Here is a 13,373-nt window from a genome sequence, read left to right as displayed (position 1 = left end):
GGCCGCAGGGGGCAGCGCTGCGGGCGACACCCCCGGGCGGCCCGGCCCCCGACCCCGCCGGGCGCCCCGGCACGGCCCGGGGCCGCTCCGCGCCCCCCGGCCGCCCCCGCCTCAGCCCAGGGGCGGGCCGGCGCCCTCCCTCCGCGAGGGCTGGCCGGGGCGGGGGCAGGGACGGGCCGGGGCGCCGTCGGGCGAGGCGCGGCGCCAGCGCTGCGCATCCCTGCTGCGGGCGGGCTGTGTGCGGGATGAGCGCGGTGCTGCGGGGCGCCCTGCGGCGGCTGCGCCCCCCCCGCGGCGGCGGCCGGCCCGACCCCCCGGCGGCGGCTGCCCTGCGGCCCCTCGGCGGCGGCGCGGGCGCCCAGGGGCGGTGAGTGCGGGCCGGGCTGTGCCGGGAGGGCGGGGGGCGGCGGGGAGGCGCGGGCAGGGTAACCTGCCGGTAGCGCTGCCGGCGGGGGCTGTGTGGGGCGGCGGGCGCGCCCCGGGTGCGCCACCGGCGGCAGGCCGAGACCACCGGGCCGCGCCCTCTGGGGCCGGGGCGCATCTTCCGCCGCGCCCCGCGTTGCGGAGTGTGACCCAGCGCCGGCCCCGGGTGAGCGCGGAGCCGGTCTGGGGAGAACCCACCTCGTCTGCCGGGCCGCTCGGTGAGCAACGCATTGCCGGTGTGAGCTGGCACGGGCAGACATCGGGGTGAACCGCGTAGTTCATCGGGAAGGTACCCCCGGGATTCCTGCTGGGCTCCCGCGTTTGGAAGGAAAGGTTTGACAAGGGTGGAAAGTCCAGTGAGGAAATCTCAAACTCACAGCGCAAAAGCATGAGGAAAGCCTCTGCGCTTGACCTTGGTTACTGTGTGCCTCAGAATTCAGTAGAGGAGCCGGTGTAGGTGTCTGTCTCACATCTGGCTGTTAAACAGCTTACTGTTAAGTTGCAAAAATTAATAGGTAATCTCAAAAAAGAACTCGCGCATGCGTGTGGTGTGCTGGATACAGAAAACCTGTGGTGTCCAGTGCTCCCATTTGTTTTACTTCTCAGTCATTGCCACATCGCGAATAAGCATGGTGCATATATTCCTCCTGCACTTGTGTTTAAAAAGTAGTATTTTATAAGATCTCCATGCATAATACATACAACTAATAGCCTTTATTCCTAAAGTGGAGGATGGGTGGAAGACTAGTTACACATTAGAAAGCCAGGGAAGTTGCAAAAGCAATGTACAAGGAGGGGAGAGAGAAAACTGAGTATTAATTAACTATCCTGAAGAGACAGATACTGTGGTTTCACGGTAATCTGCACTGCTACTGTATTGAGAGGTCCTACCTTGTCTCACATCAAAAACAATGGCCTTTTTTTAAAAATTGGGATAGATTTCCTGATCTGGCTTGCCACTTGGCTGTTTTATGGATGGGGTGTAGAGAGGAGGATCAGGTGAGATGAAGGAGAATGGGGCTGCCTATGGCAGCAGCTCTGGTTTATGCTGGCTTAAAGTGGTTGTGAAGGTGCAGTGTGGTGTGGTAGCAGGTGTGAGCCATTGACAGATACCTGTTCCTATAAGGTTTTGACTTCAGCAAAGTAGAATATGTCAAAATAGACAGAACATGAAAATAAATATTGTTTCATTGTTTATGAATGCACACACTGATGTAGTCTGCTGGCATTGGCTTTAAAAATTTAAGGAACCTTACTACATTGACATTTTTTAAAGACTTATTCTTTCTGTTCCATATACTATAGCACCTTTGAAAAGTCAGGTTTTGACACTGTCATTTTGGAGGTACAGTTTCTTATTGAGAAATAGGATCTACATGTAAGGGTATGTTGGACAAATAACAATGATTTAATATTGTGAGTGCAGGCAAACTTGCTTTGCTTTTTGTATTACTATTGTTTATGTATATGACCCTTTACATTTACTTTACAAGAAGGTAAGCATGAACACGTTAGGTTTTAAGTCAGGTGTGTCTAGGCTCCCAAGGAGACATCAAGTTATATTATGATTGGAGCAGTGAACAAAAGAAATGGACAAAAGTGCAATTGTCTTTTTGTAACTGTCTGTAATTTTATTTTTTATTTTTTTTCCCCAGGAAAGAAACCCGATCTCCTTCCTTGGGGAAGGATAGAGCAGATACAGTGATCATCGGAGGTGGTTGTGTTGGTGTGAGTCTAGCCTATCACTTGGCTAAGGCTGGCTTGAAGGATGTTGTTCTGCTAGAAAAAACTGAGCTCACTGCAGGATCTACTTGGCATGCAGTAAGACATGTTTTGTTAATCTCTCAGATTAACAGCAGTTTATATATCTATATAGTGGAAGTTTCATTACTTTATATTCCCTGGCTTTCCAGAGATCAATTATCTTGGTTATTTTATAGATACAGACTTCAGCACTGAATTATAGATTGGCTGTATGAGTTTTGAAAAGTTGGTTCAGCTGTCCATAGTACACTTTTCTCATTTGTAAAAATTGGGACAAATCCTGTATTTTGAAATTACTGGAAGGTAACCGTTAGTATGGTTATAGATTTTTGTTGACCAGATTTGGACTTTAAACTTTATTTTAACTTAGACTTTTTAAATTTCAGGTTTTATTTTTAAGGTAATTTAATTTATACTGCAGACTTTATCATTGGAGGTAGTTGCATTGGCATATATAAACCAGAAATGTGAATTTTGGCATTGTTGTATGTGTAATTATTTTTTATGTATGTGCCATCCTGAAAAAGAGGTGATTAAAAAGCAGCTTCAGTGTCCAGTTCTCAGAGAATATCACTGTCCCAGAAACTTATTCTTAGTAGAGACAAGAGCCTTCTTTCCTGCCACTGCTGACCTTACACAAAATCTTGGAGGAGCAAAGCTAGTAACAGTACGCTCTGGGTGTTTTTTTAAGGCTGAATGTTTGTCTGTACTCGTAAGGAAAACAACTAAAAAGACATACGTGTGATAAAGGTGGGGTGGGGACACCTCCTGTAATAATGCTAATCACATGGACATATTGGTGCATGACATGCATGTATGTAATTGACATATTTTCTATGTCAGTGTCTGGAGTAGGTAGTGTAATGAAATTAAATAAAGCTTGTCACAATAACAGATGCTTTTTCCATTCATTTCCAGCTACGCTTAGATGAAATTGGGAGTATGTTATCGCTCTGTGTAGCACTATGGAAGAGTAAAAACTCAGCAATTTGCTGTCATAGAACTGCTCTGTTAATACAATAGAACATTTATGCAGTACTTGTAACTGTATTATCTGAGTGTCTTTCAGGAACAAATTAAGGAGAATGACTCGGATTGTATTTTATTTGTATTCTCATACTTCTCTCAGGGGAGGAAGTCTGAAGTTTGAAATACTTCATCTTAGTGCAGGTGTTTTGTATGTTTGTGGCCTTGTAAGAGAACAGAAGTAAAAAATGAAATTAAAAAAATCACAGCTTGAAATGTATAAGTGGGTTTATACTTCATTTTACTCGGTTTTCAGCAAACAAAGCGAAAGAAAATACATTGTATAGAGTTAGGAAAAACAAAATTCAGTAATTACATCTCTGTTAGACAGTCATACCACAGCTGATGCAGTTCAGCGAACAGAGCACCACCACGCAAAGTGTCAGATCATGCGTCTTGTGTATTGAAACATAACTAAGAAATGCTCAAAGAAGTACTTTGACCTAAGTACACGAGTGAAGCACAGACTGAATTCTATCTACCCAGTGCATATACAGAACAATATGTGTTCAAAAAATAATAAAAATACCCTAATTGAATAAGAAACCAAAATCATGAATGGAGGGTGGTTACTAAATCTTTCCTTTGTTCTGGTTATACTCGCTGTCTCTAGCTTATTGCTTATAACTATGTAAAGCAACCTCTCCTTCAGTATTTTTGCCCTCACTTCTTAGTGAATGCAGTAATGGAGCAATGAGTGAAGAACTCTGTTTCAAAGGTAGGGAGGGACCTGAAGCACAGCAGAGAAAATGTCAGTACTGCTGCTATGGAGAGGGCTGCCTTGTGGCACCTGTGCAACAGGATTTGATGCGATTAATGTGTCAAGACACCTAGTTATGGGAGAGGTTGAAATGAGTAACTGTTAGGTAAACTACATGGGATACTGTCTATTTTCATTTAACTCAGTATTAGAGTGCTGTGCCTGAAGATGAAGAAGTTGATAAATCTGTTTCAGATGATAAGGTCAAAACGGTGACTGTGAGTTCATTGTTATTCTAGGTACCATACATGTATCACTGGTTTCCTCACAGTGTTACAATACCAGATACAGATGAAAATTATATATTGTTAGCTCGTGAAATGGCACATAGTATATTGCTTGCAGTCACAAATGTTGAGAGTCTGGTTCAGACATTGCTCTGCTGTACCACATTTTCCCTCTTTCACAGTCCACTAAGTCCTGCCAGAGCTTGGGATCATGTTTCATATAGATCATATTCCTGCTGGTGTTGCTGCCAAAACTTTCTTCCACTTCTCAGGTCTGAGATAAATTTGGCTGACTTTCATGTGTGTTATTAAAACAGCACAGAAAATGTGTACATTTTTATATTACCAGTATTAAGAAGATATAAATAATAGAGCAAGTGCTGCTCATTTTTATACCTATGTAACTATGACAAAGTAGTGGTTATTATATATGTGTAGATTAGGTCAAGACCTAGCCTTTAAGAACTCTTGAAATTGTACTATTCTGCAGGTCAGATTATTTGCAATCTCACTGAAACTCAAGGGACTGAACAAGGCATGTATATAATTTACTCAGCAAATAGATTTTTCTGTGTTGTCACTTTTTTAAAAGGTGTTTTCTAAGAAAATGTTTAACATACTCTGTTATGTGATACTTTTGATTGCAACATGCAATTGATTTTGCTGCTGACAGTTAATAAAGCACAGCACAAAACAAATAAAATCTTGTTACAACTTGGCCAGACTTGCAAGAAGGGGGAATAGGGTGTAACAGTGTTAGTACTAATGTCCTCCAGAATGCTAATTTACTAATGGCATTAGTATAAAATCTGAAACAGATTGCAATAGAAAAAAACTCATGCATAAACATTTCAACTATAAAAATGCTTTAAAATCTCTGTCAATTCTCATAGCAAAGTGGCCATTCTTAAAATTATTTTCCCAGATTGTGTTCACCTACAATAACAAAATCTCTGTCTTATAAAAATATAGCAAAACCTGGAGTAAATTTCCTTCAAATACAAAAATGATTCACACTGGAATTCAGGAAAACAAGTAGATACACTGGGAGGCCATCGGGACCAGACAGAAAGCTCATGAGTGAGCTCTGGAGCAAGAATGCAGTACACAGGAGGTAGAAGCAAAAAAAGGCTACAAAGGGGCAATTTGGCAAAATTGTCTGGGCATGTGAATTGGATGTTAGGAAAACCAAAGATCAACTGGAGTTAAGACTTGTAAGGGACATTAAAGGCAACAAGAAGAGTTTCTACTGCGTTAGCAGCAAAAGGCTAAACGAGGGAACTGCGGAACTGTTGCTGAACGAGGTGGGTAATTTAGACACAGTGCACACTGCTAAGGCTGAAGTACTCAGTGCCTTATTTGCCTGAGTGTTCATTGACAAGGTTTCTCAGGCATCTGTGCTCTGAGCAGGGTTCAAGGAGAAGAGGAACTACCAGCAGTCAATGACGATAAAAGCAGGGATTACTGGGAGAGCTTGACTCATGCACATACATTGGACCAGATGGGCTGCATCCAATAATGCTCCTGATGGCATTGCAATGCTACAGGTGTATCTCACCTTTGAAAGTCTGTGGAGATTGGTGGAGGTGTCCAGCATTTGGAGAAGGGCATACGTATGCATCTTTTACAAAAGCAAAAGAGATGAGCAATGGAGCTAAAGGGGAAAACCATGAAGCGAGTCTCAGATCTGGGCCCATAAGGGAGAAAAAAGGTGATTTGGAACAGTCAGCGTAGATTTGCCATGTGTAAATCACATCTGACCAAACCTGATTGCTTTCTATAATAAAATGAATTTATACACAAGGGGAGAACAGCTGATGTCACTTGCTTAGATTTTAGCAATTTTTAGACACTGTCTCCCATAATATTCATGTATTCCACTTCAGATGTTATGGTTTGTATGGCTGGACAACTACATAGTTAAAAGAATTCCAATAGTTGGGCTCACAGGGTAGTGGTTAAGGGGGTCATACTCTACCCAGAGCCTGAAGATGGGTGCAGTGTCACAGTGGTCTGTGCTGGGACCCATCTTGTTTAATATTTTTATCAATGATCTGGAGTAGATGATGAAGTACATGCTAATCAAATTTGCAGACTTGGGAGGGCCAATTAGTACACTGAAGGGCAGGGCTGCCTGCTGAGTGACCTAGGCAGGACTGAAGGAGAGGAACTTTATTAAATTTAACAAGGACAAATGCAAAATTCCATGCTTGGTGATGGAAGTAGTGCAGTCTCTGTCCTTGGAGATTTTCAGGACCTAGCTGGAGAAAATTTTGAGCAACCTGGTCTGATCTTGTAGCTGACCCTGCTTTGGGTATGGGGTTGGATAGAGACCTCCTGAGGTCCCATTCAGTCTATTTGTTTTATTGTCATTATTTTATAATTCTATGATTTTAATTTTTATATAGTCCAGTCGGGTTATAATTGTCTCTCAAATGCATTCCTGAAATCAGAAACATTCATTATCAGAAGCCAAAAGACATCAAATGTGTTTAAAATTCTTTTCTTCACTTAAAAATGTCAGAGAGAGAAGTTTTTATTTAGTTCCTGCAATTAAATGCTCTTGAATGTGTATGGTTTTGTAGCTAACTTGCAAGTGATTTGTGGTTCATTTGGTTCAAAATGACTTTAATAATAGTGACCATGAAAATTGAATTTCCCTACATCTGGAAAATATATTACTAAATTTTGAAAAAAAACCCAGTAGACCAGAAAATGTTTACATAAATAAAAGAAGACAGTAAAAATAATATGACATGACAAAATTTGCAGGTACAAGAAATTAATTACCTATAGGTATCGTACATGGCTACAGAACTGTAAACATTCCAATGCCTAATTTATTTCTTTATTCTCTATGCACAGAAAAAAGGCCCTTAGGACTTACATTTTCAGAAACAAACAACTTTTAATTACAAATTCTGCAGTGAAACAGCCCTTGGTTTTCACCTGAGGTAATTAAAATATATGTGTCTACAACATATATCAAATGAGATGGAAACCACATTTGGTCAAATACTTAGTCTCCAGCAGTGTCCAGTATGATGATGATCCTATGTGATAATAAGGATTAGCAATATTTTTCCAGACTTAATGTAGCCCAGGGACTTTCTGAATGCAACATGCCTGCTTTGTGCTTAGTGTGGCTATTAGCAGGTTTATCTCCCTTCTACAGATTTGTGTCATCATTTTTTAAACTCAGATTGTTGAGTTAATGAAGAATACTGAACATATTTAGGGAACTAGACCTAAATTTATTAATAAAATACAGGAACAACTCAAAAATAGAATACTGGTAAATTATTAATTTTTCACTTTTTCCATTGGTTTATTTTGGCATTTCAGTGATGTGGTACACAAGGCTATCATATATAAACGTGTAAGGTATCAGAAAAATAAAATTCTCACAAAGAAAGGCAGGAAAAGTTTCTAAAACCTCGGCTAGCATAAAGACATACAATAAGTAATGGCAGACAGTTATCATGCTTTTGCTCTGAAGATACTGAGTACCTGTCATCTCAGGCAGTGAGTATGATTTATATTTTTTGACGGAAATGGTATCTGAGTGTAAGCCATTTGTTAAGAGCAATTTGAAGCTAAGTGTTTCTGAAGAAAGGGGTCTGGTCTTAAATGTGAAGCTGCTCCAAGAAGGATGGGTCAGAGGAGACCATGGTTTAAAAAAATAAGGATGTGTGATTTAATTCATGCAATATATGTTGATACTAATTACAGAGAAGTGTAAAATTTAGTAGGTTCTTAGCATAATTAAATTAGTTTGAATTAAAATGCATCTTAAAAGACCACTAAATCTTGCTTTTGTTATCCATATGTATACTGTTATTCCACTGCCTTTAAAAGTTAAAGCTTTAAAATATGTAGCACAGAACAGATTTGACAACTTAAAATCAAGAATAGTTAATGTAGATGCATACTAGGCAACCTAGAAACTATCAAAATCTACTCTATGTGTTACTTTACACCTTTATATTTCCTGCTGTGGGTTTTTCTCAGAATGGCAATGAACTCAAAGGTGTACTCTGGCGTCTAGCTCCCTTGAAAGCAAATTTAATCTATGAATAAGTTCTGGTTTAGTTAGCAAAATATGCACTATATAAATAAAGAATTTAAATCAGTGTAGTTACACATCTTGAAAAGCTAAAATAATTTTCTATTTCTGTTGTCTCACTTGGAAGAAGAGTTTAAGTGAGGTGTCAAGTTCAGGAGATACAAAGACATATTCTTAACTTCACTAACACTTTAATTCTGTTTTTTTAAAGTGCTTATTGTCTGCAGTTATGAATGTCATTAGATTGATGCAACTGTCTCTACTGTAGGCAGGGGAACAATTTCCTTAAATATGGAACAGGCTGTAGTATCTTCTTGGTTTTACCTCTGCATGAACCCAAAGTGTCTTGACAGCTTTCTAAAGCCAGACCTGGTAAAATGATGTGCAAAATACGTAATTTCTTAAGCTACTTCAAAAATGCAGCAGCAATTGCTCTTTATGACTTCTACTGCGCTGCTGTTCATACTCCAGTAAACTAGTAACTCTTGTGAAGATCTAGTCTTTGTCAAGGTTTGGTTTCTCTCCCATTTCTATTTGCAAGAAGGAAAAGATCCTTTTATTATAAAAGATACGAGATATATAGAGATAATCAGTTGATTTCATTGATCAGGAATGGAGTTGTGTGTCTCTTCCAAAGATTTGAAACAGCTGAATAATTTAAGGAAGAAAAGAAACCATAGGAGAGAACAACTGCAACAGTATCATGGGTTGACAAATTTGATGAGAAAAAACAGGTGGAAAAACACGTGTGCAGAGAACAAGAATGCCATAAGTAGGGAAAGGATTTTATTTTTAATTTTGTAGCAGTTGGTGCTGTCCATGTGTTTCTTTTCTTTACACTATCTTGACAGTTCCTTTTTGAATGACAGTTGGAAGGAGGAAAAGAAAAAGCTGCATTTCTAATCATATTTCCATGTTCCTATTTCTCACTTAAGGCTGGTTTAACTACTTATTTTCATCCTGGAATAAACCTGAAGAAAATCCATTCCTACAGCATCAAACTCTATGAAAAGCTAGAGGAAGAGACTGGACAGGTAATCTCCTTAACCTTGAAAGTATTAATTGAGATCAATACTAACCTTACCAATACTCTTACAAAAAAGTGCGGAGTTGTCAAGCTGTATATGTTTGTGTTCATGGCTATCATAAGGCTCCCTTTTTTATTGAAATACATTCTCCTGTCTGCATACCTATGCTATACTCTTGTGCTTAGTCACTAAGTGTTTTAGATGGTTTCCCAGGTCCCTCTAAAGTTTAAGAAAATGGTTTTCATAAAACATCTCAGAAGCTCAGCAAGCTGAGAGCCTGCAGCTTTACTTGGTAAGGAATTAAAATAGCATCAAGGATCTGGAATGAATGGATTGATTATGATACATTCCTGCTTTAAACACATCCATTGAAAAACTCATATGATATGATGCTGTCTGTACTTGAGAAGATGGCTGCAATTCTTCCCATCCCTTTCAGAGATGTGTTTTTATTTAGTGACTTAAGGAATGGGTATGCAGAGAAACACAGGAGTTATCTTTTTTATCTGGCATCAGTCAGCCATATAGATTTCATCTACTGTTTCATGCTTGCTTCAGACTGCAGCAGAAATTGCACGGTCCACACTGTACTGGTCTGCAAGCTTGATAAATATAATGAAATGTTTTTTTTATTCTTTCTACTGCCCAGCTAGATGAGATACTACAAGTTATCATTGTGAGTTCCACTAAAAGACTTATTCAGCCATATTTATATCCTTTGATGTAATATAGAAAATGTGAAGTAAATAGTGTATACCAGAACATGAGCATTTAGTGTCCACCTATGTAAAGACTTCTACTTTATTAAAAAGACAAAAAAAGGTGTGTGGTTATTCATTGTGTCAATAAAGGTGCTCAGTCAGTTACGGATATGCTGCAGCATCTCAATAGAAAATTATGGAGGTGATAGACTTTAATGTAAACGATTTTATATTTATTTTTGAGATTTATCAGGTTCTACTTCTGGAAATGTTATGAGCACATAAATTCAAATATTAATCAAATCTTAATAAAAATAATAGTATCATGACATTCAAGAAAAGGTTTTACAACTGTTTTGAGGATAGCATGTATGAACCTAGGAAGTTAATTTGGTAACTTTTTAAAAAAAATTACATTCTCTTGTTTACATCTAAGCCCTGTTCCTTCAAGAGCACCTAACTTACTCGAATCTCTTTTCAGTGGTGTTAGTGGCAAAATTCCTGTAGACTTCCATAGTGTAGGAACATACATTTATGGAGATAAAAAAAGGCTCTTTCAGTAATTCACTTTTGCTCTTTGTTTTAGGCTGTGGGGTTTCATCAGCCTGGCAGCATCAGAATTGCTTCAACCCCTACTAGGGTTGATGAATTCAAATACCAAATGACTCGTGCTGGTTGGCACCCAACAGAGCAGTACCTAATCACGCCTGAGAAAGTACAAGAGCTCTTTCCCTTATTGAATATGGATATGGTAAAGAACCTAATTTTTTGAAAAATAACTTCCATTGCAATTAACTATTGGTCTATCAGATATGTAGACATAAATTCTGTTCCCTTTATACAAATCGTACAAGAAATTCTTGGTTTCCAGTGAAAAAAAGATGCATTATAATATAAAATCAGACTCACGTGCATTTTAATGCATAATGTTTGCCAATGTGCATATTAGTCATTAAAATATATATAGTATTATAATATTAAAGCTTGTAACTGTTCATTGCATGGGAGAACTGGGCAATTTTACTTCCTTAGACCTTTGTTAAGTTGGAAAGCTGTAGCCCTGGTATTATTATATATTTTGAACATTTTTTTTTTTGATTACCTGAAGGTTTACTGCATTTAAAAAAGGAAGTGTTTTTTCAAAAAAATCATTACTTTTGATAAATATTAATTTATTTCATTTTGTGATATTTTACCTCCACTTAGGTTTTAGCTGGCCTATATAACCCTGGAGATGGTCATATTGATCCCTATTCTCTCACTATGGCCTTAGCTGCAGGAGCCAGAAAATACGGTGCCCAATTAAATTACCCAGTCCAAGTGACTAATCTGAACTCCCGATCAGATGGGACATGGGAAGTTGAAACTCCACTTGGAATAATTCAAGCAAAGAGAATTGTGAATACTGCAGGTAGGATTTAATGTAAGCATTTGTATAGTCTTCAGATTTACAAACTAGCTGACATGGTGTGGATTAGAGGGGTAAATAGTATATTTTTGAATATTCACTTGGTTTGTGATAAAATGTACTTTGCACATACTACTTTACAGTATTGTGAAAATTTAGCTCTTATGTTAAATTGTCCTTGCTTAGGCATCAAAAATACTTCTTTCTGGCTTGTCTCCAGTAGTTACTAGTCAGGCTGTCTTGTTAGATTTTAATAGCAGAAGAGACCTTTACTGGTCTACAGTAAGTTGTGTAGAAGAGAGGCTACTGTCCATGCATATTGTCCTCTAAATCTTACGAAAGCTACTTAGGAATGGAGATTACGTGTAAAAATGAAGTATAAATGTCTTCACTGTTTTTTTCAACGAGACTGAGGATTTGCAGCAAGTGAGATAGCCCTGTCTATTTCAGTATTGTCTTTCTCTAAGATTTAACTCTATCCACATATCCTTGAAACAGAAGATGTTTATTGCCCTTTGAGCAGTATTTTAAACATGCACTTGGATGAACAATATATTTTTTTCATGTAACGAAAATTTCCTGAATCAAAGGACTTGTTTTTACATATGTAAATTTTATTCTTCATTGTGTTAAAGAAGCCAAACTGATGTTTCTGCTTCAAAGAACTTTTGGGCAAGAGTCCTTTGGATTTGTGTTTGTTTCCCTAAACAAGCTGATAGATCTAAAAACCTGTATGCAATTCACTTAGTTTTATGCTGCTTTATACAAGTTATAGAAAAATATATTACTGGTCAAACTGTTGGCATCTCCTATGTGAAGCGTGCCTTCTACTTCATAGTAGAAGACTTTCTTCTTTCAGTTGTTTGAAAACATGCTCAATATTTACCATTTGAATGACATTTTTGCAGGCTGTTGTCTCAAACTGACTCATACCTGCATTTTTAGGGCATGAGTCTTTCACACATCCCATCTCAGTGAACGAATAATCAGGCTTCAGTAGGAAGCTATGATGGCTCAAGTGGACTTTCTCTTCTTGCTCAGATGGGACAAGTGAACTGAGAGCCAAGGATACGTCTCTATAATTCCTTTCTACATTTGTGCAGTGGACAAGAAAAAAAATCTGTTTCTAGTGCAAAACAGACAACATGAAGAAGTTGAACAAGACAGGGACTCTTCTTGTTGGTGGGTAGAATAACCATGACTGACAATTGGATTTATAGTAAGTTGGACTAGAAGAGGAATAGACTGCGACAGTGAAATGCCTGGGAAAGGTTCCTGGAGGTGGTTGGGAGCACTGACAGCAAGTGGAATGCTTATGTGCTAGAGGACTTGCTGAAGAAGGAACCTGAAACTAGGAGCAACTGTGAGGATGGCAACAGTGGGGATGCCACCATGGAGAAAGATAGTGGAAAGGGATCTGACGTGTTTCATTAAGGGAACTGGAGCTGGAGCTTCTTGGACAAAAAGATTGAGGAAGGATACTTGGGGAATGGTTGTGTGTGAAACTGCATGAAAGACTGGCGGAGTAGCAAGGGAGATGTAGGTGGGAGTACATTGGAAGGAAGAGGAGTAGGACAGGATTTGCAAATGAGAGAGACTGGCTTGCAGACAGAGGTAAAATAGCAGAAGAATGATGTTAGGACTGGAGTAAGAAGAGTTTGAGAGAGCAGAAAGGAAAGACAGGTATGGGACAAGCAGGGATGGGGAAGGCAGAAGACTGGGATAGAGAGAAATTTGGAGGGAATGGGATAAAAGTGCTGAACTCTGAGAGGCTGAGCTTTACTGGGTGACCTTTCTTTCAGTGTCTGTGATGTAGACAGCCCCATGATAGATCATTCGAGGCTTTCAGTAGAGACTAATTGGGAAACCCGTTGAAAAGTGTGCTTTCTCATCATATGCCTCCCAATATGTAGGTGATCACTTGCTATTGCTATATGCCAAGCTAAAATAGTAGGGATCTAAAAAAGTTC

General features: G+C 39.3%; 1 protein-coding gene across 1 annotated transcript in view; it reads left to right on the top strand.

Moving 5' to 3' along the window:
* The first annotated feature begins 230 nt into the window (after nt 1–230).
* DMGDH (dimethylglycine dehydrogenase) overlaps nt 231–13,373 on the top strand; it is a 44,868-nt gene continuing 31,725 nt past the window's right edge. The window contains exons 1-5 of the mRNA XM_055791568.1: nt 231–367; nt 2,079–2,244; nt 9,202–9,300; nt 10,582–10,746; nt 11,202–11,406. Coding sequence (XP_055647543.1) covers nt 246–367; nt 2,079–2,244; nt 9,202–9,300; nt 10,582–10,746; nt 11,202–11,406 — 757 coding nt within the window. The 5' untranslated portion in view covers nt 231–245. The remainder of the gene's footprint in view (nt 368–2,078; nt 2,245–9,201; nt 9,301–10,581; nt 10,747–11,201; nt 11,407–13,373) is intronic.

This window comes from Falco peregrinus, chromosome Z, assembly GCF_023634155.1.
Source record: "Falco peregrinus isolate bFalPer1 chromosome Z, bFalPer1.pri, whole genome shotgun sequence".
NCBI lineage: Eukaryota > Metazoa > Chordata > Aves > Falconiformes > Falconidae > Falco > Falco peregrinus.
The sequence above is the reverse complement of the archived record's forward strand: the minus strand, read 5'-3'. Positions and strand labels throughout refer to the sequence as shown.